At 38.0% G+C, this 25,450-nt stretch overlaps 1 protein-coding gene across 1 annotated transcript in view; it reads left to right on the top strand.

The window, feature by feature from the left end:
* The window catches only part of LOC148774985 (potassium/sodium hyperpolarization-activated cyclic nucleotide-gated channel 1-like), a 59,819-nt gene extending 34,633 nt beyond the window's left edge, over window positions 1–25,186 (top strand). Inside the window, exons 2-3 of the mRNA XM_088827587.1 lie at window positions 24,053–24,476; window positions 25,052–25,186. Of these exons, the coding sequence (XP_088683713.1) occupies window positions 24,053–24,476; window positions 25,052–25,186 (559 nt within the window). The remainder of the gene's footprint in view (window positions 1–24,052; window positions 24,477–25,051) is intronic.
* The last annotated feature ends 264 nt before the right edge of the window (window positions 25,187–25,450 follow it).

The following is a 25,450-nucleotide window of genomic DNA, read 5'->3' as shown; positions in this document are numbered from 1 at the left end:
GCAGCCGCAACTGGGACCCTTTTGTCCCTGGTCTCCTGACATGGACAACTGGCCAGAGTGCCCCAACTGGTAAGGAACAAGAGACTTTATTGGCCTCTCTCTCCTCCATTCTCTCTTTCCTCTCCTTAACCCTTCCTTTCTTTCCCCTTTTATCTAGTCCACTGGTCCTGGACCCAGGAATCTGACTGATCACCTCTTGTCAGAGAACTCAAATTATGGTTCTCTTCTGGTTGGGATTTGGAATGAGGAGTGATCTTTTCCAGTCCTGTGGCCACTGCTGAGTCTTCCACATTTGCTGACATAATGAGTGCAAAACCTTTATGGCATCATCCTTTAGGGATTTGAATAATTCTACTGGAATTTCATCACATCCCCTAGCTTTACTAACAGTACTGCTTCTTAAGGCCCCCTTGACTTCACACTCCAGAATGTCAGGCTCTGGGTGACTAACCACACCATTGTATTAAGCCAGTGGGGGCGGGAGGAGAAGGGGACGACGGAGAATGAGATGGCTGGATGGCATCACCGACTCTGTGGACATGAGTTTGGGTGAACTCCGGGAGTTGGTGATGGACAGGGAGGCCTGGCGTGCTGTGATTCATGGGGTCGCGGAGAGTCGGACACGACTGAGCGACTGAACTGAACTGAACTGAACATAGTAATACCATATCGTCCTTCTAACTGAACTGTTTTCCACTCCAGGTTATCATTTACATTGCTTTCAAAGCAATTTTGCAAAAGAAAAGCTCATATTTCATTATGCCACTTAGTTATTCAAAAATTTCCAAATTGTCTTATTGTATTGTGTATTGACTCCAAATTCTTTCAGGTACTTTTAAATTGCTTTCTAATGGCTCCATTATATGTATTTCTCTCTAATTCCAACTTCTCTCAAAGGATTTACTCTTTGATTTTTCAAGGGTTGTTATCTGCACAGTCTTTCAAATATTTCCACTCTTCTACCATAGGGGTGTATTTTATTTCCCCTGACCCTTTCATTTTGCGTGCCCAAATCCCATCTGTCAGATCTAGCTTCATCAACCCCTTCTTTCTCCCTTCCAGTCAGGTGTGTTCCATTTTTTGTCTTCAAATAAATTTTTAGGAATTTATCACACAAAGTGTTAGTTACTCAGTCATGGCCAACTCTTTGCGACCCCATGACTGTAGCCTACCAGGCTCCTCTGTCCATGGAATTTTCCAGGCAAGAATACTAGAGTAGGTAGCCATTCCCTTCTGCAGGGGATCTTCCCAACCCAGGGATCAAACCCAGGTTTGATTTGCAGCAGATTCTTCACTGTCTGAGCCACCAGTAGTAGTTATTGGCTGAGTCTAGAAAAATCAGCCAGCTCTTAAGGTCAGTTATTCAGTTATTCTTACTCATTTCTTCACTCGTTTTACTTCTGTGTTTATGAATCTTCAACTGGCATCACTGCCCATGAGCCTATTTTTGGATGAAGAACTAATCTGTGCACATGAAGATGAATGTAGTCCTTATACACACTTACTGTGAAAACAACATTAAAACTTTGGAAATATTTAGGTGATCAATATGCACATTTTCAAGATTTTTCTGATACCATAGCTGTTGAAGTGTCCGTAGTGTCACATGTAAGAAATTATGAAATTTCAGACCAAGTTTTTTATGCACAGTTTTTAATAATTTGCTTAATTTTTAAAGTCAGGCTTCTGCAGTTTGAGTGCAGGGTATTCATTGAAGGCAGTGATTCTTCTTAACTCTTCTATGTGGGCAGAGAACAATAGTATTAATAACCAAAACTGTATCCATTCATTTTGATGCTGTCTTCATCCTAATTGATAAGACTTGCCTGCTAATTCATTAATGTACTCATTCATCAATACAACAAATATATTTGATCACCTGTTCTTCCAAGAATAAATCAAATTCTGAAGTTACTGCTACTGCTGCTACTGCTAAGTCACTTCAGTCATGTCCGACTCTGTGTGACCCCATAGACGGAAGCCCACCAGGCTCCCCTGTCCCTGGGATTCTCCAGGCAAGAACACTGGAGTGGGTTGCCATTTCCTTCTCCAAAGTGTGAAAGTGAAAAGGGAAAGTGAAGTCGCTCAGTCGTGTCCGACCCATAACGACCCCACGGACTGCAGCCTACCAGGCTCCTCCATCCATGGGATTTTTTAGGCAAGAGTACTGGAATGGCTTGCCATTGCCTTCTCCGTCTGAAGTTACAGTCTCTCTTTATTTCCTTGGGCCTTTCCTAATTCTTTTTCCATCTGAAATGTTCTTTTTAGCCCCGACATAGTCTTCATCTATCAAATCCTTGAGTCAGCTAAATGTCACTTCTCTGTAGCTTCTTCCAGTCCCCTGAACTAACTAAAGTACTTTCTCTTTCTCCTGAGTTTCCAGAGTGGCTTTGTTTATATTCCGTTAATTGTCATCCAAATTGATCATGTAATATCTTGTATATTAGTGACTTTCATTCATCTTACACTTGTCATGATCCCTTGTGAAGTATAAGACATCAAACTTTTTATTGAATTGAAATAAAATTTAGTTGGATTGAAGTCAACATATGCCATTACTAATACTAAATTTAGAGAATTATTCCAAGATAGCATTTCACACTGATCATTGTGATTATTGATACATGATTACTTGACTTTTGTTGGCTTATATTAATGAAATCTAGCCTAATGACAGACTTAGGTAAATATGTATTTATTCCTAAAACTGAATCATATAAAATATTCAGCTTTTAGTTTAGAAAAGCTTTCCTGTAACAATGGTGCAAGTAAGTGGCAGAGAAATATATTAGTTGTAAAGATTTGTAAAGAGATGTAAGAACTAAAGTTAGTTCTCTGTGGTTAGTCACTCCATCATTCTTGGAAAGATGTCTCTTTGTACTCTCCATGCCAAACGCTGCTTCCTCTCAGAGATTCCATCTCAGCCTCATTTTCTGGTTCATATTCTTATTGCCCAAGAAGGGACTTGGCTCATGACCATCACTTTGGCTGTTTCCTCCTTCCTGTCAAAATGTCCTCTGTAGAGACTCGTGTTCTCCCATGGTTTCTGTTTTCAAATCCACGCAAAGATTCTTAAAGTTGTCTTCCCAGCTCTGACACCCCCTCGGAGTTCTAGAATATTACAGTTCCCTGGCTTCTGTCATGTAAATATAAACCATACTCAACTCATTATCTCTCAAACTGATCTTATAATCTTTCCCACCTCTACTCTCCAAGGTTTCATGTTGTCATTTTCTAGTCTCTCTGGCATAAGATGCATGTTTCTCTGGCATATTTGACTCCTTTATCTTCCTTCTCCACAGATCCAGTCATATTTTATTTTCCTCTCACAAGGATTGTTTACTCTGTCTTTTTTTCTTAATTTATTTTTCTTTGAAATATGCTGATTTACAGTGTTGTGTCCCTTGGACTGCAAGGAGATCCAACCAGTCCATTCTAAAGGAGATCAGTCCTGGGTGTTCTTTGGAAGGACTGATGCTAAAGCTGAAACTGCAGTACTGTGGCCACCTCATGTGAAGAGTTGACTCACTGGAAAAGACTCTGATGCTGGGAGGGATTGGGGGCAGGAGGAGGAGGGGACGACAATGAGATGGCTGGATAGCATCACCGACTTGATGGACATGAGTTTGAGTGAACTCCGGGAGTTGGTAATGGACAGGGAGGCCTGGCGTGCTGTGATTCACAGGGTGGCAAAGAGTCGGACATGATTGAGCGACTGAACTGAACTGAACTGACAGTGTTGTGTTAATTTCTCCTGTACAGCAAAGTGACTCAGTTTATACACATACCTACACCACCCTTATGGCAGAAAGTGAAGAGAAACTCAAAAGCCTCTTGATGAAAGTGAAAGAGGAGAGTGAAAAGATTGGCTTGAAGCTCAACATTCAGAAAACAAAGATCATGGCATCTGGTCCCATCACTTCGTGAGAAATAGATGGGGAAACAGTGGAAACAGTGTCAGACTTTATTTTTGGGGGCTCCAAAATCACTGCGGATATTGATTGAAGCCATGAAATTAACAGACACTTACTCCTTGGAAGGAAAGTTATGACCAACCTGGATAGCTTATTAAAAAGCAGACACATTACTTTGCCAACAAGGTTCGTCTATTCAAGGCTATGGTTTTTCCCGTGGTCAAGTATGGATGTGAGAGTTGGACTGTGAAGAAAGCTGATCGCTGGAGAATTGATGCTTTTGAACTGTGGTGTTGGAGAAGACTCTTGAGAGTCCCTTGGACTGCAAGGAGATCCAACCAGTCCATTCTAAAGGAGATCAATCCTGGGTGTTCATTGGAAGGACTGATGCTAAAGCTGAAGCTCCAATACTTTGGCCACCTCATGCGATGAGTTGACTCACTGGAAAAGACTCTGATGCTTGGAGGGACTGGGGGCAGGAGGAGGAGGGGTCAACAATGAGATGGCTTGATGGCATCACCGACTTGATGGACATGAGTTTGAGTGAACTCCAGGAGTTGGTGATGGACAGGGAAGCCTGGCGTGCTGTGATTCATGGGGTCGCAAAGAGTAGGACACGACTGAGCGACTGAAATGAACTGAACTGAACTTTTATATTCTTTTCTATTATGGTTATCTCAGGATATTGAATATAGTTCCCTCTCCTATACAATAGGACCTGATTGTTATCCATTCTATGAAATTGAAAGTGAAAGTTGCTCATTCCTGTCTGACTCTTTACTGGTCCATGGATTATACAGTCCATGGAATTCTCCAGGCCAGAATACTGGAGTGGGTAACCTTTCCCTTCTCTAGGGAATCTTTCCAACTCAGGGATCGAACCCAGGTCTCCTACATTGCACACGGATTCTTTACCAGCTGAGCCACAAGGCAAGCCCAGGAATACTGGAGTGGGTAGCCTGTCCCTTCTGCAGTGGATCTTCCCAACCCAGGAATCTAACTGGCGTCTCCTGCATCACTGGCAGATTCTTTACCAACTGAGTTATCATAATAGTTTTCATCTACCAACCCCAATCTCCCAGTCTTTCTTTCCTCTACCCACTACTCTTTCTTTTCTTCTCTCCCTTTCACAGTTAGTTTTCATATTAAATTTCTTAAAGATGGCTTCAATTCTCTCAGTTTCTTGCTCTGATACACAGATAAGTCCTAACAATTCTTAGATTTGAGAGGATTGTTGGTGCCCCTCTAGGTTTACTTTCTATAGGGGAGAATATAGAGACCCATAGTGAGGGGATTTTTCTCAAGATTATAAGGGTGAGATATTAGATATCAGAATTTCAGCATTAGTGCATCCAATCTAGTCTTCTTTCTGATTAGATTATTCTCATAGGCTTATTCTTATTCTTAAGTAGTTTTCTTTTTCTTAGCACCAATAAATTTGTCTTGATCAATAATAAAAATACCACTGACAAGATAACAGATTACTATTTTTGGCTTAAAGACATAACTATTATTTTTCTATACATTTGTTTTAAAAGAAAGAGCAGTTAATTTGGAAAATATTAAAGCAAAAAATGAACATTATGCTTATTAAATAAGACTTCTGTTTCTCGATAGAATGCTTACCTGTCTACTAGTATCCATAAAGGTAAGAATTTAAGAAATGGATATTTAAGCCCAATTTATGTCTCTGCTATCTAGGGTGCATTTTTAGTAGAACATATTTGGGGTGGAGCCAGAGAGAAATACATAATTTTGCATTTGTGTCTAACTATTTTGATAATACTATTTTTCAGTAAGTCATTCCTGTGCTATAAGGAAACTTGTGCTATGGCTATGGCATAAACAATACAGCTTTTAGGTTTTCCAAAAAATTCCAAGAAAAATAACCATAAGTTGGGGCATTTTAAGCACTAGTACAGTATCAAACATGCTGAAAAAAATATTAGACTAGTGTCCTCAACAAATTTGATTATGTTAAATTGTAAAACACATATTGTAAAACCATGTCCAATATTAACATGAAATATTTTACAGGTTATCCACGTGAACATTCTAGAATTCTCTGAATTGTATTAGTAACTTGATGAAATTCTGGGAACTAACACTAGTAAGGGGAATCACCATTACAGTACTATTTTGTTACCTTTCAAATTGGCTGTCAAACTACTAGGACACTAGGAGTTTGTCAGACAAAGTAGCTATTTCCCAATTGCTCTGAAACAACTTAGTATTCACAAAGTAATTTCACAATAATCATTTTCATTGTATTTACGCAACAGTTCTGTGTGACATACATAAAATGTTTTATTAGTTCTACATTTACAGATGAGAAATCTGAAACAAAATGGTATGTGTCTTAACCAAGATCTCATGGCTAGTTAGAAGCATCTGAAGCTTGAAGCCAGATTTTCTGATAACTAACACAAGATTCTTTGAGTCTTACATCATGACTCTTTGGAAGACCTAATAGTTTTTAATGTGAATGGGTTTGTCATCCTAAAATGACATACATTTTTAAAATTCTTTTAAAATCTGACCTATAGTTTCTACTCAAAGGAGAAATAGTATCAGACAAATAGTATAAATTTGTCTTATACTATAGTATAAGAAAAAAAGCGTTTTCCTTTTGGTGTTTGTTTTACCACAAGCAATGTGAGAATGACAAGTTTCCACTCACTAGAAACCATCATAGATCTCTGGATGGGTTGAAGACCAAACAATCTTTGGGTTCTGATCTCAAGACAAACCACTTGGATGTATCAGGGGCCCAAGGTGTTTGAAAAATATTCTTCCAAGCACAACACACTTTCTTATTTTGCCCTCTGTGACTGATTTCTTGGAAGCTGTTGGGGTTTGTGAGACCAGCCACTATGCGTTCCATGGCTCCTCCTCTATGCTGTCACTCTACTGTTTAAGCTAAGTCCTTCTTTACTTTAAAAAATGTGTGGACTCTGTTCACATTTCTTCAGAGTTTTAATCTAGTCCAGCTTTGTGTATTCAGCTTTTTAAGTCTTTCCTCACAAGGAAGGTTTTCATTTCTTTAATTTTCTTTTCCCCTTATTCTCTTTGGGATATCTTCTAGCTTGTCCATGTTTTCCTGATATTAAGAACGAAATAGTCAAGGAACAGATACTTGTAGACTGAAATTCCGATACTGTGCCTTTATTTCTTAAAGCCCTGAGTATTCATGCATCATTTATTCAGTAGCTGTTTAGAGAAATCACTCTAATTCCAGGCATTGAATTAGACAGTGGGCACACAGTGGAAAGGAGAAATGTGGTTCCTGACCATTGTACATCCATTGTAGTTGGACAGATAGACCTTAAAAAATTGTCCCTATACACATAAAAACACAAAGCATTTTTTTCTGTGTGAAAGAAAAGCAAAGGTACCTAAGGATTGTATGCCTGGGGGACCTGGCCATGCCTGAAGGTAATTTCTTTATTCGGTCCATGAATGCTTCTCTAGGGCTTACTGCGTGCACTGCACTGTTGCAGATTTTCTTTAAATGTAATAGAAGAATACATGATCCTTACCATTCAAAAAAATATCAAGAGATGGCTTGTGAGAGTTTATGCCTACCCAAATAAATGATTTTTGCAATCTTGTATGATGTGTGAGTAAGTCTCTTTGGGCTATAGTGTTATTTTTTTATTGACCCATAATTAATTAAAAACAGTGAGCTGGCTAAGGAAATAGTTTTACTTCAAATTCCTCTTCCCTTTCCCACATTGAAAACTTGCCCCCCGACTTGCGATCCATAAAGGTATTTTGGAGATGCTATTGCTTGCTCTTAGATTAGGATTAATACATTCAGCATATTAAAAAGCAGAGACATTACTTTGCCAACAAAGCTCTGTCGAGTCAACGCTATGGTTTTCCCAGTGGTCATGTATGGATGTTAGATTTGGACTGTGAAGAAAGCTAATCGCTGAAGAATTGATGCTTTTGAACTGTGGTGTTGGAGAAGACTCTTGAGAATCCCTTGAACCGCAAGGAGATCCAACCAGTCCATCCTAAAGGAAATCAGTCCTGGATGTTCATTGGAAGGACTGATGTTGAAGCTGAAACTCCAACACTTTGGCCACCTGATGTGAAGAGTTGACTCATCTGAAAAGAGCCTAATGCTGGGAAAGATTGAAGGTGGGAGAAGAAGGGGATGACAGAGGATGAGATGGTTGGATGGCATCACCGACTCTGGACATGAGTTTGGGTAAACTCTGGGAGTTGGTGATGGACAGGGAGGCCTGGAGTACTGCAGTCCATGGGGTTGCAAAGAGTTGGACGCGACTAAGCAGTTGAAGTGAACTGAAATGAAGGTTCATGTGCCACACAAGTAGAAGAAAAAGGAGACTGGCTTAGAGAATTTAGGACTGGGCTGGAGGAATTGCTGGTCCATTTGAGGATGAAGAAGGTTAAGAAGAGAAGTAAGGTGCTGAAGTATATTCCAAGCATTTGCAGGGAAGAACTATGCAGAAGAAATCAAGAAAAGCAGGCACGGAGGATTAGTAATTAGATTAGCTTGCCTAAAACTCTGTGATCAGGTTGAGGATTAGTGAAAGAAAAGGTCAGAGACAGGTAGAAATGTAAATTAAGACATTTATCAAATTTTAAACCGCCAACAGTTTTGGCATGATTTAATTCTCATAAAAGTATTCTATAGGTTAATATATTCTTTTAATCTTTATATTGTCGTATAGACCATATGGGTTTTGAAATAAGGACTTTTGAGTTAGTCACAAAACACAACAAAATAATTATTCCTAGAATTGCTATCTTTGATACATATATAAGATCAGCTCTTAAATCTTCACTTTTTTTCAGTTATCTCTCTGACACCAAGATAAGTCTGAGATTTTATTTCTTTACAAGTTTCTTGTTTTGTATTTGCTTTTTAGCTGTTGAAGAAACTAAGCACCCAAGCTATCACTTCTACCCGAAGGTGGAAGCCATGTCTTTTAAAGTGAACTGAAATGTGAGAAATGTACAAATCACAAAATCTTCTTGCAGAATTTAGTAAATTTTTAATAAGTGTAACATTTTCCTTCAAGTCACTGGGCTACAGAGAAAGCACATGTATCTTCAACGTGTTAATGAATGGTATTCAGTTATCTGCTGAGCAACCTCCTATTGCTTCTTTTTGAAGAAAAAAAAAAAAGGTTTGGTAAGTACCATTGAATGAAGAAGGGTGAGGTGAATGAACAGAGGCCAAACATTTCTAGTTACAGCTATGCAGAAAAGTATGAGTTGGTGGGGACTGAAGTGGATTGGAGTGTATTTCATTCTATTCCTTTGTAGGTGACTGAAATTTCTCATTATCCTGGAAATTCTGCTTAATATTTGTCCCAGTGTTTGTGTGAGTTGCCCAGACTATTAGAGAAATTTTGTCTTCAATTCTTAAGTATTCCACAACAAATGCTATTCTGCCCACACACCCTGATAACTTGTTACAGACCTGGCAGCATATGCTCCTGGTAGAAGCATTTTCTTCTTCAACACATCACTCCTTCTGCTCCTCAGATAACATGCAGCTGGAAGTGGGTGAAAATCAATGCAATTCAAGTAGGAAATAACATCTTTTAGTATCATTGTTTTAGGGACAAATGTCAACTAAATGGAAGTATTACTCCTATTTATCCACATAGAACCTAGCATCTGTGGAAATCAATCTTTACCTTCAGACGTTGACTGTTAAATAAATGGATATTATTTTTAAAAGTATTTTAAGGAAAAAAAATATGGTACTGTAAAATTTATAATTATAAACATTAGCATTAGAACTTAGCATTTTTAAATTGAGTTTGATTTGATCGTATTCTTAGCTATACTTGATCATGATCTTTCATTGTAACTGGGAAGGCCAAGTTTTAAAATTTATGAAGAGAAAACAGTTGGTACTGCCTTGGGGCTAAAGCATTAACTAAGGGATTAAATACATCACTAGGCCTTTTAACTTTTCCATGGCATTTATTCCCTTTATCTCCCTTTTTGGTAACTATTTCTCTTGGCATTCCTAGTGGCAAATCTAGCAACTGCCGAGTGTCAACCTAGAGACTAATGGTTTTGTTGCTTATTAAATGTTTGTGGTGTAGTGCAGATGACACCACCCTTATGGCAGAAAGTGAAGAAGAACTAAAGAGCCTCATGATGAAAGTGAAAGAAGAGAGTGAAAAGTTTGGCTTTAAAGCTCAACATTCATAAAACTAAGATCATGGCATTTGGTCCCATCACTTCATGGCAAATAGATGGGGAAACAGTGGCTGACTTTATTTTTCTGGACTCCAAAATCACTGCAGATGGTGATTGCAGCCATGACATTAAAAGATGCTTACTCCTTAGAAGGAAAGTTATGACCAACCTAGACAGCATATTAAAAAGCAAAGACATTACTTTGCCAGCAAAGGTCTGTCTAGTCAAGGCTGTTGTTTTTCCAGTGGTCATGTACGGATGTGAGAGTTGGACTGTGAAGAAAGCTGAGCACCGAAGAATTGATTCTTTTGAACTGTGGTGTTGGAGAAGACTCTTGAGAGTCCCTTGGACTGCAAGGAGATCCAACCAGTCCATTCTAAAGGAGATCAATCCTGGGTGTTCATTGGAAGGACTGATGCTAAAGCTGAAACTCCAATACTTTGGCCACCTCATGTGATGAGTTGACTCACTGGAAAAGAGTCTGATGCTGGGAAGGATTGGGGGTGGGAGGAGACGGGGATGACAGAGGATGAGATGGCTGGATGGCATCACCGACTCAATGGACATGAGTTTGGGTAGGCTCTGGGATTTGATGATGAACAGGGAGGCCTGGAGTGCTGCAGTTCATGAGGTCGCAAAGAGTCGGACACGACTGAGTGACTGAACTGAACTGAACTCTCCTGGCCGGACAAGTTTTTGCAGTTGTGTAGGAAAGGTATGGGAGAAGGCAATGGCACCCCACTCTAGTACTCTTGCCTGGAAAATCTCATGGAAAGAGGAGCCTGGTAGGCTGCAGTCCTTGGCGTCGCGAAGAGTCGGACACGACTGAGCGACTTCACTTTCCCTTTTCACTCTCATGCATTGGAGAAGGAAATGGCAACCCACTCCAGTGTTCTTGCCTGGAGAATCCCAGGGATGGCGGAGTCTGGTGGACTGCCGTCTGTGGGGTCGCACAGAGTCGGATATGACTGAAGCGACTTGGCAGCAGCAGCAGCAGGGAAGGTATAAACTGACTCTGTGAACCCTGCCCACCGCTCCTTCCCCCAAGGAAGACTTGATCACTCTCTCCTTTGTGTGCCTCAGGAAGGCTTTTTCTAAGTCTGTTTTAGAAACACTATTGATTGTCTTTCCTAGTCCTTATTTTCTTGAGGACTAGGGTTTTGTCTCATTCTCTTTGTATGCATAAGGGCAAGCTGAGCAAACAGAACGTATGAGTTCATAAATTAATGTTTGTGTCAGGAGTAAAAGGCAACCTCAGGAAGTCCTCAGCAAATGCTGTCTTTGAGTTTCTTTAATAATAGTAGTTTCTTTAAACAAATGACCAATTATTTTTCTCTTTTGAAAACTCATAGTACCTTCAGTGTACTATTCATGACCAGGTCTTAAATTCTCTTCTAGTCTTATTTAATAAGTACAAGATTTCCTTTTTCATTAAGTTGGAAATTCTTAAGTATAGAATTTGTATGTCATTTATGTTTCCATTTCTCAGAATGTATCTTCCTGCTATGTGGAAGATATTTTTTGGAATTAGTATAATGTATTTGGAGAAAATGTTTGCTTGGTACTAAATTTGGCTCTAGCTTTCTAAGTGTTTTTTACCTATAGAGCTTCTGAATGACTTTGCTTTATACACTAGTGAGGTATCTTTGCAGGCCAAGTCGAAAAGAGTTTGAAACAGGTAATTCCAAAGCTCTTTTATTTGATGTGTGGTACTGGGCATAAGGACAGATGAGCTGTCATGTTGATTCTCTGGAGATGTAGGTAAACTCTCAATGGCTTATGCATGGAAAGGCACAGAAACCAAAGCCCATATCTATGGCACCACAGTCTGCTCCCTGTTAGGGCTTACACTTCTTGTGAAAACAATTTTGTTCTTATTTCAGATGGTGACTGATAAGGACAGGTGAACATGTTGCTACATTGTGAGAAAGGTTGTTTTTTTTTTTTTTTTTTAACACCACTTAAAATTCAAGCAGGTTTTAGAAAAGGCAGAGGCACCAGAGATCAAATTGCCAACATCCACTGGATCATGGAGAAAGCAAGAGAGTTCCAGAAAAACATCTATTTCTGCTTCATTGACTATGCCAAAGCCTTTGACTGTGTGGATCACAATAAACTGTGGAAAATTCTGAAAGAGATAGAAATACCAGACCACCTGACCTGTCTCTTGAGAAACCTGTATGCAGGTCAGGAAGCAACAGTTAGAACTGGACATGGAACAACAGACTGGTTCCAAATAGGAAGAGGAGTACGTCAAGGTTGTATATTGTCACCCTGCTTATTTAACTTATATGCAGAGTACATCATGAGGAATGTTGGGCTGGAGGAAGCACAAGCTGGAATCAAGATTGCCGGGAGAAATATCAATAACCTCAGATATGCAGATGACACTACCCTTATGGCAGAAAGTGAAGAGGAACTCAAAAGCCTCTTGATGAAAGTGAAAGAGGAGAGTGAAAAGGTTGGCTTGAAGCTCAACATTCAGAAAACCAAGATCATGGCATCTGGTCCCATCATTTCATGGGAAATAGATGGGGAAACAGTGGAAACAGTGTCAGACTTTATTTTGGGGGTCTCCAAAATCACTGCGGATGCTGATTGCAGCCATGAAATTAAAAGACGCTTACTCCTTGGAAGGAAAGTTATGACCAACCTAGATAGTATATTAAAAAGCAGAGACATTACTTTGCAACCAAGGTCCATCTAGTCAAGGCTATGGTTTTTCCCGTGGTCATGTATGGATGTGAGAGTTGGACTGATCACCGAAGAATTGATGCTTTTGAACTGTGGTGCTGGAGAAGACTCTTGAGAGTCCCTTGGACTGCAAGGAGATCCAACCAGTCCATTCTAAAGGAGATCAATCCTGGGTGTTCATTGGAAGGATTGATGCTAAAGCTGAAACTCCAATACTTTGGCCACCTCATGCGATGAGTTGACTCACTGGAAAAGACTCTGATGCTAGGAGGGATTGGGGGTGGGAGGAGACGGGGACGACAGAGAATGAGATGGCTGGATGGCATCACCGACTCGATGGACATGAGTTTGAGTGAACTCTGGGAATTGGTGATGGACAGGGAGGCCTGGATCGCAAAGAGTCGGACATGACTGAGCTACTGAACTGAACTGAACTGAACTGAAATCTTTGAATCATTTTTTCAGGCTTTGAATTTTGTAGAAGGAGTGTAAACATGGGAATTGGTCATGGGTTCAAGGTCGTTTTCTCATTTCCTGCTACAAGAATTTAAGAAAGGTCTTTTGCCGGATGAGATTGTTTCCTCTTGTTAAATTTAGATTATGCTGCCCATGTCTCTGGTTGTTTTGAGTATCAAAACAAATTTTGTAATCAAAATTGTTTACAAAATGCCTGTTACCTAATGAATATTACTTACACGTCAGTGCCTTGATGTTCTTTATTTTTCAAAATTCAATGAGGTATTATTATATATAAAAATGAGGATCATCAGCACATTCCAAACCATCCATAAAATGTAGACATTTTGCAGAATTCCAAACACAATAATATTCTTGGATATTCATTCTGAACCTTAAATCACATCTGGTGCTTTAAGGATCAAACTGGAGCAATAATGCAAAAGACTACATGGCATCAGCAGGTTAGAGTGAACAAAGAAGATGAAGGCTTCCTGAGATCTGTTGAGTAATGAGAAACACAGGGGAAGTGACTTGCATTATCAGCAACAAGAGAGAGAAAATGGATGATCTGAAAATAAGCAATGTGATGAGAAGATTATGTTAGCCTTGAGGGAAGAATTATTTTGGAGTGGAAACTCCAAATCTGGATACACCTTTAGTTAGCCATGCATTTAGACAGGGAGAAATCAGTCACCTTCCTTCTTTTCAAAATTTCAGATTGGTCAGATGAAAGTATATCATCAAATATAAAGCCCTTCGCAACTGATAGTCGTTTAACTGAACTTCAAATAAAGTTGTGTTCATTGTCTATGTCATGGGACCATCCATCAGTGTGATCACCTAATGTCCTTTATCTGTCCCTGGAAACAGTTAAAGAACAGATTCAACTTAGTGAATCTTATACTGGAATAAATGGTACTAGAATACATTTTGGTTGACATGACTTCTGACAATATTTTTGCTTTCCTTAAAGAATTAAATGCTGACAGTTAAGGAGAGTAAAATTTTAAAAAATCACTGGATTAAGAAAATACTAAGAAGCTAAGAAATTGTTTTAGATTGGACTTTTTAAGGGACTCTAAAAAAGAGTAGGAGCTGTTTTATACATTTTATACTTACCTTGTATATATTTAGGATTTTTTTATATAATATCTGTATGTCATCATAAAGATAATACCACAACATAGGGCTATGTAATTCCTAAGGAGTTCTTCATCCTGTAACTTCTGATTAAAGCTATAGACTTATAGAAATGTATTTCATATGGGAAATTTACGGATAAGCAGATGTTTTGGTTCAGAGGAATAAATATTGTAGCCTTCATTTGAAGTAAATTTGAATAACATAGTGAAAGTATCCTTGAATTACATCTTTTTTTCCTGTTTTTTTAAAGCAAGAAAATATGTGTAAAAATATGACACACCATTCAAGAAGAAGTAAATCCCCTGGAGAAGGAAATGGTAACCCACTCCAGTATTCTTGCCTGGAGAATCCCATGGACGTAGGAGCCTGGTGCGCTACAGTCTATGGGGTCACAAAGAGTCGGACACGACTGAGCAACTTCACTAAAAATAAATACATAGATATTAATTTCTAAACGAGGCAAAAGAACAAGTGATCATATGTATTTTAATTAAAATCTTATAATATTGTAATAAACATAATTCTAACATAAATTTGATTTATTTGAAATTTGATCATTGGGAAATCAGAAACATACATACTATTTGCTTGACAATTTATAAAGAAAACTGGCATAGAGTTTGGCTTGGAATAAGCATAAAAGTAGTATTTTCAGACATCTTTTATTAAAAGGCCTTTATCAAATTGCTGACATCTCATTATGGTATGGTATTCAGTGTTCACTAGTTGGTGCCCTCAAATGCTGGATCACAGAGAGAACTTGAAATAGGAGGTTGGGGCAGGGAGAAGACAAAAATCCAGCTCATCTGGGAATGGAATAAAAGAAGGTACTCTGAAGAAACTGGTATTTAAGCTGACCATTGACGTAGAGGTAGAGTTTGGGTTTTGGGAAAAGAAAATCCCAGACATTTGTTTGGCAATGGCAAAGAGAGAGTCTGAAAAACAGTCTTTTTCTTAAGTTTATTAAAATTTTTTTTTAAAATAGTTGCTTTACAATGTTGTATTGGTTTCTACTGTATAACAAAGTTAACCAGCTATAAGTGTACATAACAGCTTCCCACTAGCTATCAGTTTTACACATGGGATCGTGTATATATATATACACGTCAATGCTACTCTCAGCCCATCCTACCCTCTCCTTCCCCCACTGTGAATTTAGTTGAGGATCATCTGTGTACAAAAAGATAAGCTTCAGGATACAGGATTGGTGCATACGCTAGAGGATTTTGAATGATTACATTTCATTTTCAAGCAATAGGAACATTCTGGTAGATATAAATAGGAAGTAATTTCCTGGGGAAGGTAGAAACAAAAAAAATTAGTAAGCAGAATAATGATATAATATAAACTTCATAGAGGGTGATGGCATTGGAACAAAGTGAAAAGCTGAATATGAAAACTATTGTATTAGAAGGAATGTAAGCCTGGGCAAATGAACAAAGGCCAGAATTGGGATGGCAATGATCAAGGATAATTTAAAAATTTTCTGCTTAGTGGCTGGCTAACAGAAAAAAAAAAGCTATGCTACAATAAGCAGACATAATATCAGGAGAATTATTTTAAGGCTGTAAGGTTCATTGGTTTGGATTTCAGTCTTTGAGATGTCTGTTCCACTGGGATACTCAGAGGCCACTAACTATGCAGGATGTAATTAGAAATGCATCAGTTTATGTCAGAGGTTAAGGCCAGTGATAACCATTCACATTACCATATCAGGTGAGCATGTGTGGCTGCTGAAACCAACAAAAGCGTGAATAGAGGGATGAAATGTGGGATGACCTAATCTTATGCCCACCTTAGTGGTGGAAAAAGGGATGTCAGGTAAAGCTTGAGGAAAGTTAATTTCTGCTAATATATAAATATGAGTGAAGAATTATCAAAATGCAGAGTGATAGAAACTGAAGGTTTGGGGGAGCAGTGAACAGAATTTTAAAATGCCACAAATGAGAGTATATGGACCAATATAGGCCATTATGGAAGAAAATTAATACACAAAAAACTGCAGTTTCAGAGGAAGGGGGAAACAGAACAAACATGTTTACTTTTTCCTGGACTGGGACAGATCCAATACCTTCTTAGGGATTAAATTTCTGTCCCATTAGCTCATTTTAATAAATAAGATTAGCTAAAACATAATGTACCTCCCATTCCACTCAAGTTCTTATTGGGTAAATCGCTATTTACTGGAAAGCATTTGTCTTCAAATACGGTTTAAATTAATTTTATACATAAGTTAAGCTAAACTTTCCTACAAATTGGGATATTTACTGTACTGAGAAAGCTAGTGTATTTTCACTTCAAAATATCTATATTTGTCTGTGTTTCCTGATACCTTCATTCCCCACCACCTTTTGACATGAAGTTGTCCCTGTGAAACAGCAAGGCATTAGACTCCATAATAGAGCTGACCTGGAAAACTTCTTTGCAAGGCTTAGGATAGGCATGTGTCCTACAAAATATTAACCCCAATGTGAATATTCTGTGTGTAAGTAATGAGATTTGTAAGGTGACAAAGGATGTCTGAGAACCTGTCAGGTCAAAGCTCAGGTATTGGCTGCTAAGACTTGGTGGGGTGAATTGCCACTGATAGTACTAGGAAGGTGACATAGCATTAAGAGAAGGGATCATGTTATTCAAGAGATATATGCCCAATAATCAGGATGTTAATTGGACTTTTGAAAATTGAATCAGTTTTAAATAAAATTTAAAACGTAATTGCAAAGACTATTTGTTTTATAAAAAAGTTAATCCAGCTGGACTTTTGTTTATTTATTTGTTTAGGTTGATAAATAAGTTGGTTTATAAGTATATGCCCAATTTATGTTTGACTTCTAAAGATATAATTGTTAGGAGTGACTTTTCAGTGTGAGTAGGGGAACTAGTTTATCTTATCAACTGATTTCAACCATTGGTAAAAGAGATGTTGCTCAGTTGCTAAGTCATATCTGATTCCTTGCAACCACATGGACTGTAGCATGCCAGGCTTCTCTGTCCTTCACTATCTCCTGGAGTTTGTTCAAATTCATGTTCTTAAGTCGGTGATGCCTTCTAACCATCTCATCCTCTGTCACCCGCTTTCTCCTCCCACCCTCAATTTTTCCCAGCATCAGGGAGGAGGAAAAGAACCAGCATCAGAGTCTTTTTCCATGAAAAAGATGTGGCTCTTTGCATCAGGTCGCCAAAGTATTAAAGCTTCAGCTTCAGCATCAGTCCTTCCAATGAATATTCAGTGTTGATTTCCTTTAGGATTGACTACTTTGATTTGTTTGCTGTCCAAGGGACTCTCAAAAGTTTTCTCCAACACCTCAATTGAAAAGCAGCAATTCTTTGGCTATTATGGTCCAACTCTCATGTCCGTACAAGACTACTGGAAAAAACATATAGCCATGTGTACATCTGGTATCATTTGAAGGATTTAACCAGAAGTTTTTTTCCTAAATGTTTACATGGGGAAATTGATTAACATAAAAATAATTTGTTTATGAATATCATTTATTAGTAATTAAAGTGATCATAGTTTTTAGTGATATATTAATCATCATTGAAATACCATTTTTTGTAAACTTTATCTGCTTTTAGTATAAGGCAAAAATGATTACCTAGGTTATTATTCTATTGTAATTGTTAAGATTTGGTTTTCCGGTGAGTGTTGGATTTATAGAGAAAGTTAGCTTTCTATATCACAAGTTCTATAGACTTTGGATACATGATTTTATGCAGTCCTTCTGGCAGAGAAACTCTGAGAATAGGAGAAAATTGAAGTCACAGCAGTTAAATGCCCTGCCCCAAACCATACAGCTAATGTTTCTGCTGCTGCTACTAAGGTGCGTCAGTCGTGTCCGACTCTGTGCGACCCCATAGACAGCAGCCCACCAGGCTCCCCCGTCCCTGGGATTCTCCAGGCAAGAACACTGGAGTGGGTTGCCATTTCCTTCTCCAATGCATGAAAGTGAAAAGGGAAAGTGAAGTCGCTCAGTCATGTCCATCCCTTCGTGACCCCATGAACTGTAGCCTACCAGGCTCCTCCATCCACGTCCATGGGATTTTCCAGGCAAGAGTACTGGAGTGGGTTGCCATTGCCTTCAGCTAATGCTACTAGGATTTGAACCCTAGACTACCTTCAAAGTCTAATCATTATCTTTGACAACTACTATCTCTAAGAGCAGGATGAATAAGAGAGGGGTTTTATAACATTCAAAACCAGATGTCAAATCCAAAACTGTTTGCTTGCAGGCTGTCTGACCTAAGAATATATTTTTAATCTCTTAGTTTTCTGTTTATTTCAATGTGTTCTGTATTATAAAAGTCCTCATTCAATAAAATCGAAAGTTATATAACATAAAAGATATAGTAAAAATGTTAGTCGCCCAATCATGTCCGACTCTTTGTGACCCCATGAACTGTAGCCTGCCAGGCTACTCTGTCCATGGAATTATCCAGGCAAGAACACTGGAGTGTGTTGCTGTTCCCTTCTCTAGGGGATCTTCCTGACCCAGGGGTTGAGCCCGTGTCTCTTATGTCTCCTGAATTGGCAAGTCTGTTCTTTACTACTAGTGTCACTTTGGGAAGTCCAAAAGGTATATTAGGAAAGTATTTACTACATTAATGATGTTTGACTTATTAAAAAAGGATTTCTTTAAATATCTTTGTGAAGTGTATGTTTCTACTTAAAATTTAATTAATATATCTTCTTAGCATTTGCTGTCCTGGATACTGTCTGCATTGCTGCAGAAGTTAAACAGAAGCCAAAATAGTTTTTTTTAACTTTTTATTTCATATTAGGGACTAGCCAGTTAACAGTGTTATGTTAGTTTCATATGAACAGCAAAGGGACTCAGCCATACATATACATGTAAGGATAGGATAGTTTTGAACTTCAAATAATTAGTAACAAGAGCAAAAGTGAAATAAGAAACATACTGAAAATAAGTGTTCTGGGGGTTGTAAAGAAAAAAAAACCCTAAATTTAATTGCCAGAATGGGACTTGAAGAACAGATAGAATGCTGATAGGAAAAGGAACTAGTAGAATGGAAGTAACCATATCTCCTACATACGTACCTAGGTATGATGATGGCGATTAAAAGTAAGTACTGTCTTGCTTGAGCTATGAGGTTCAGTTCAGTTCAGTTCAGTCGCTCAGTCGTGTCCGACTCTCCGCGACCCCATGAATCACAGCACGCCAGGCCTCCCTGTCCATCACCAACTCCCGGAGTACACTCAAACTCATGTCCACAGAGTCGGTGATGCCATCCAGCCATCTCATTCTCCGTCGTCCCCTTCTCCTCCCGCCCCCAACCTTTCCCAGCATCAGAGTCTTTTCCAGTGAGTCAACTCGTCTCATGAGGTGGCCAAAGTATTGGAGTTTCAGCTTTAGCATCAGTCCCTCCAATGAACATCCAGGATTGATCTCCTTTAGAATGGACTGGTTGGATCTCCTTGCAGTATAAGGGACTCTCAAGAGTCTTCTCCAACACCACAGTTCAAAAGCATCGATTCTTCGGCGATCAGCTTTCTTCACAGTCCAACTCTCACATCCATACATGACCACGGGAAAAACCATTGCCTTGACTAGACGGACCTTGGTCGGCAAAGTAATGTCTCTGCTTTTTAATATACTATCAAGGTTGGTCATAACTTTCCTTCCAAGGAGCAAGCGTCTTTTAATTTCATGGCTGCAATCAGCATCTGCAGTGATTTTGGAGCCCAAAAAAACAAAGTCTGACACTGTTTCCACTGTTTTTCCATCTATTTCCCATGAAGTGATGGGACCAGATGCCATGATCTTTGTTTTCTGAATGTTGAGCTTCAAGCCAACCTTTTCACTCTCCTCTTTCACTTTCATCAAGAGGCTTTTGAGTTCCTCTTCACTTTCTGCCATAAGGGTAGTGTCATCTGCATATCTGAGGTTATTGATATTTCTCCCAGCAATCTTGATTCCAGCTTGTGCTTCTTCCAGCCCAGCGTTCCTCATGATGTACTCTGCATATAAGTTAAATAAGCAAGGTGACAATATACAACCTTGACGCACTCCTTTTCCTATTTGGAACCAGTCTGTTGTTCCATGTCCAGTTCTAACTGTTGCTTCCTGACCTGCATACAGGTTTCTCAAGAGGCAGGTCAGGTGGTCTGGGATTCCCATCTCTTTCAGAATGTTCCACAGTTTATTGTGATCCACACAGTCAAAGGCTTTGGCATAGTCAATGAAGCAGAAATAGATGTTTTTCTGAAACTCTCTTGCTTTCTCCATGATCCAGCGGATGTTGGCAATTTGATCTCTGGTGCCTCTGCCTTTTCTAAAACCTGCTTGAACATCTGGGAGTTCACGGTTTACATACTGCTGAAGCCTGGCTTGGAGAATTTTGAGCATGACTTTACTAGCGTGTGAGATGAGTGCAATTGTGCGGTAGTTTGAGCATTCTTTGGCATTGCCTTTCTTTGGGAGCTATGAGGTACTTACCATAAAATGTTAAAGAAGAGATAAGAAGGGAGGAGGAAGCTATATTAGGGAGTGCCTTGATATTTTTACTTAAATGAGAGGGTCCATGTTGGTTTTTCACCTGTATGTTACATGTTAGATGGTTACTCTGGAACTTGTGGGTTGAACTGATCAGATAACATAAACAGGAGACTTCTTGAGATATTCCAGGCAAGAGCTAGATTTGCCTGAAGTCGAGACACAACAGTGGGTATGCAAAAAGGGAGTGGGTAGGAAAGACAATTCTGTAATAAAATGTACAAGACATAGAAATTGAGTTAAGGGGAAAAGAAAATTACAGAGCAAAGAATTAAGAAGAGATACTTGTGGCCAGGGAGGTGGGAGTCTCATGAGGTCAGTTTTCAGGATCATCTTCATTGCTGTTTTTTAAAGCAACTTCTAGAGTGAGTGATAACTATATTTTCCTTACTAGCTAAGGAATGAACCCATGTTAACCAAAGAAGTGTTATATTATGCAAAGTCTACAGAATTGTGTTTATGACTGCAGAATAGGGTCAATGATACTTTAAAAGGAAATGATAAGGTTTAATCGAGCATCATATTGATATTGAGATATTTAATGGCTTCAATCCTTATGAAGCACCACTAATAAAAAGCCATGGCGTGGTAAACATTATTGCTATAATAAAGAGTGGATGGCACTTTATCCTTTTCATTTCTGTTGACTAAGAAGGATAGAATATGATTTTCCCTTTAAAAAAAAGCAGAAATAAAAGCATGTTTTTAAAAGTGAGTATTTTTTAAAAGGCTCCTGACTCCTCTCCCCAAATTGGATTTCTTTTGGTAAGCAAGGAAAGGTAAATGAATACTAAGTATAACTCCAGCATTGTGTGCCACAGCTTGTTATATGCTAGCATCTGTGATTTGCATATAGTACTTAAAAAAAACAACATTTGGTTCTATAATAATCTTTATTTTACAGATAAGAAAATTTAGGGTTATATAATTTGAGTAACTTCTCTCTGAATTAAACAGTTGGTGAGAATTTCTGGTTGAAGACAGCTGCAGTGGGAATGGTAAAGGGCAAATGGATGAATTCAACTTACATCTACACGTTAGAACTAAACAGCCTTGGTGATTGATTGAATAATGAAATTGAGTAGATTTTTGGCCAGGGGTTACCTAGGCTGGTTCCCACTATCTAGGATGGTTCCAAATGAGGTATAACATTGTACCATTTTCTGGCATAGGAAACATCTGAGGGATGTTTGTGGGAGGGAAGGTGATGAGATTGAGCTTGGGTGTGCTGTCTGACATGAGTATGAGATATGCAAGGGGATAGATTTAATTAGACTGTTGATTATAAGGAATAGGAGGCTTAGAAGACAGGAATGGACTATAGATAGTCATTTTGTAGTCATCAGTTATGAATTAATCATGAAAGACATGGATGAGTGTATAATATTGCCCAAAGAGCATGTGTAAAATAGAAGATAAAAGGGCTATGTGTGACACCCAAGGGAACAGCAGCCTTTCAAGGAAAAGTAGAGTGGAGCCCCGAGAAGAGATGATAAGTGTCTAGTAGAGTGAAAATCCTCAGGGCACACATGATTTCATTTTAGAGTTCAGTGATGTCACTTTTTTTTGAAACATCTATTACAGTATTGCATGTTATCTACATCTCTCCTCTGTCCTTCGTGTATTAAATGGCATATTTTGCATTTCCATTAGGAGAGGGGAAAAAAAAAGAGAAAGGATTTCATTGTAATTACCAGCACATGATGTATGATTGACATGGGTATTTGTATACTTGTCCATAAATCTATAGGTAAGTTTTGACAGAAAGACTGGTGAAATGAGAAACATTAATCTTTTATATAATTCGGAGGTGAGAGTAGAAACCAGGGCAGAGTGGGACTATTATAGTTCTTTCTTGTACTACTACTTTTAACCAAAGAGTCACTCATAATTAGGAATGATAATAACTTTGAAAGGTTCATGCAAGTGTATGCCTTAAAAAATGTAGCCCAAATAGTCTAAGTAGGAGAACTAATGTAAAATAAAAATTTCTTGGTTAACAGAAATGTCTGTCATGAAAATTTATACAAGTTTCGTAAAAAATAACTGCTCAGAGACTACATCTTCAACCAGAATGTAGCACCCCTGTTTCTGTAGACAGTTTTATGACCATAGAGTTGTATTAGTTGATTTGTTTCTTTACTTTTACAAGTCTATACTGTAGCAAGTGTGGTCTATTACCTAGTCTAACTACAGTGTCAATAGACTTTAAAGAAATCAAGTGAAAGCAATATTAAAATAATCTTTGATGAATTTGTCATATATTAATACATTTTAACTCTATATTAGTACAATATTAACCTGGAATAAACTGCCTAATTTTAATATAAGGTGAGATAATGTTTCAAAAGGTAGCTAATAATCACAGCTATGTTGAAAATGAAATCAGAAATTTTAAACAAACAATTGTTTGGAAAAATCATGGCAAACTGTTTAAAGTAGTTGTTCAATTAAGCAGTGATAAAAGTGCAAATTTTAGGTTGATTCTGATTTCAAACCTAGTGTCTGTTCAAATGTTTAGCCTCAGAACAAAATTAATAATGTTTTCTCTTTTCAAATTAAGAAGAATAGAGCATAAATATTCGAAGTGCTGTGAAGCTGTGGCAGTTCTAGAATTTGTGATTGACCTTATCTGTAATTATAAATTTCCAGTACCAATAGATTTTATGTGCCCTTTTTATTACTGCTTATTCTAATCTATGATTGAAGATTTTATATATAAAATACTTCAAAGCACCTCCAAAGAGTCTTCCTTAAGGTAGTTCTGTATAATATAGATCTCCCTGTTTTCATCCATATTGTAACTATAAAGGGAGTTTATTTTTACTTCTTTATCAGATTAATGGGGGTATGGGTGTTCATGAGCTTATTTCTATAACTTTATCTCAAATAATGTTTCGAATTCTGTAGTCACACTGCCTCGATTTAGGAATATATTTATTTTACTTAAATTTAACTTTATGGCCATTGAAAGAGCTATCTTATTTACAAAATGAGCAGTTTGTTCATTTATTTAACTTTGTGCTTGTGCTCAGTCGTGTCTGACTCTGTAATAATTTTTATGGTGGTGGTGGTGGTGGGGAAGGACTGATTATTGTCTACATCTTAAAATCTGATTTCTTTTATTTATTGTAGGTTTTATTGGGATTTAATAATGCTTATAATGATGGTTGGAAATCTGGTCATCATACCAGTTGGAATCACATTCTTTACAGAACAGACAACAACACCATGGATTATTTTCAATGTGGCTTCAGATACAGTTTTCCTTTTGGACTTGATCATGAATTTCAGGACTGGGACTGTCAATGAAGACAGTTCTGAAATCATCCTGGACCCTAAAGTGATCAAGATGAATTATTTAAAAAGCTGGTTTGTGGTTGACTTCATCTCATCAATCCCAGTGGATTATATCTTTCTCATTGTAGAAAAAGGAATGGATTCGGAAGTTTACAAGACAGCCAGGGCACTTCGCATTGTGAGGTTTACAAAAATTCTCAGTCTCTTGCGTTTATTACGACTTTCAAGGTTAATTAGATACATACATCAGTGGGAAGAGGTAAGACATATCTTTTCCTTTATATAAAGTTTCTATATCATGAGATTTTAAACTGTAGTGATTTTAAAATGAACAACTATGCTATGAATAATGACTTTTATGAAGTTCAAAAAGAAAAATTTCATTTTTTTCTTTTTGGTACATAAGTGATACATTTGCAACTTTAAAAGATATGGTTGAAAATTGAATTTGAATAAAGTGAAAAAGTTAGTGATTATAAAGCAATTATCTTATGCCAACTCAGTCTTTTCAAAAGGAAATCTACTTTAATCCGCAAATTTTTATCTTAACCAGTGCAGCTGCTCCTTCACCACGGGAGGTTGTTTTTATCTACCATATAATATTTTGTTTTATCTAATACATCAAGTGCCATCTTTGACAAAATTGTAGGATCTGATTGCTAGTTTGTATCATTAGTTCTGTGAAATAATGCAGAATATGTTTCCTCATATTGAAATTTCAGAGAAACATGCTTGAAGAAAAAAGATTCTTTTGAGTATTTCCAACTTGTATATATAAAGACATTTTAGTGTAATAATTTTGCTCTTTGTTATTCTTTGTGTTATTTATTGTAGATTCTCTGTATTCTCTGTACTAGATCATTTCATAATACTGAAAAGCAGCATATCCTGAAGGGAAATTATTACATAGAAAACACAAATAATACAGTGAATAAAAACAGTGAATCTGGCCAGTGTTTTGCTGAATAGGGCATCCATTATTCTTAGGCAGTAGGCGGGACTTGAAAGGGCTCAGAAACTGGGTGGGACCTGAAAGGGCTTTGGAAACTGGAGTTTCTAAAGATGTGAGTCAAATGTCCCATCATCAAGCAAAGGAGGTTAAGTCCCTAATTTCAGAGTCTGCATATTAGTTTTTTGATTTTCTTTTCCTTCTGCTGCTGCTGCTGCTAAGTCACTTCAGTCGTGTCCGACTCTGTGTGACCCCATAGACAGAAGCCCACCAGGCTCCCCCCA

Source organism: Moschus berezovskii, chromosome 18, assembly GCF_049115385.1.
Source record: "Moschus berezovskii isolate FMDL1 chromosome 18, NW_MosBer_1.0, whole genome shotgun sequence".
Classification (NCBI taxonomy): domain Eukaryota; kingdom Metazoa; phylum Chordata; class Mammalia; order Artiodactyla; family Moschidae; genus Moschus; species Moschus berezovskii.
The sequence above is the reverse complement of the archived record's forward strand: the minus strand, read 5'-3'. Positions and strand labels throughout refer to the sequence as shown.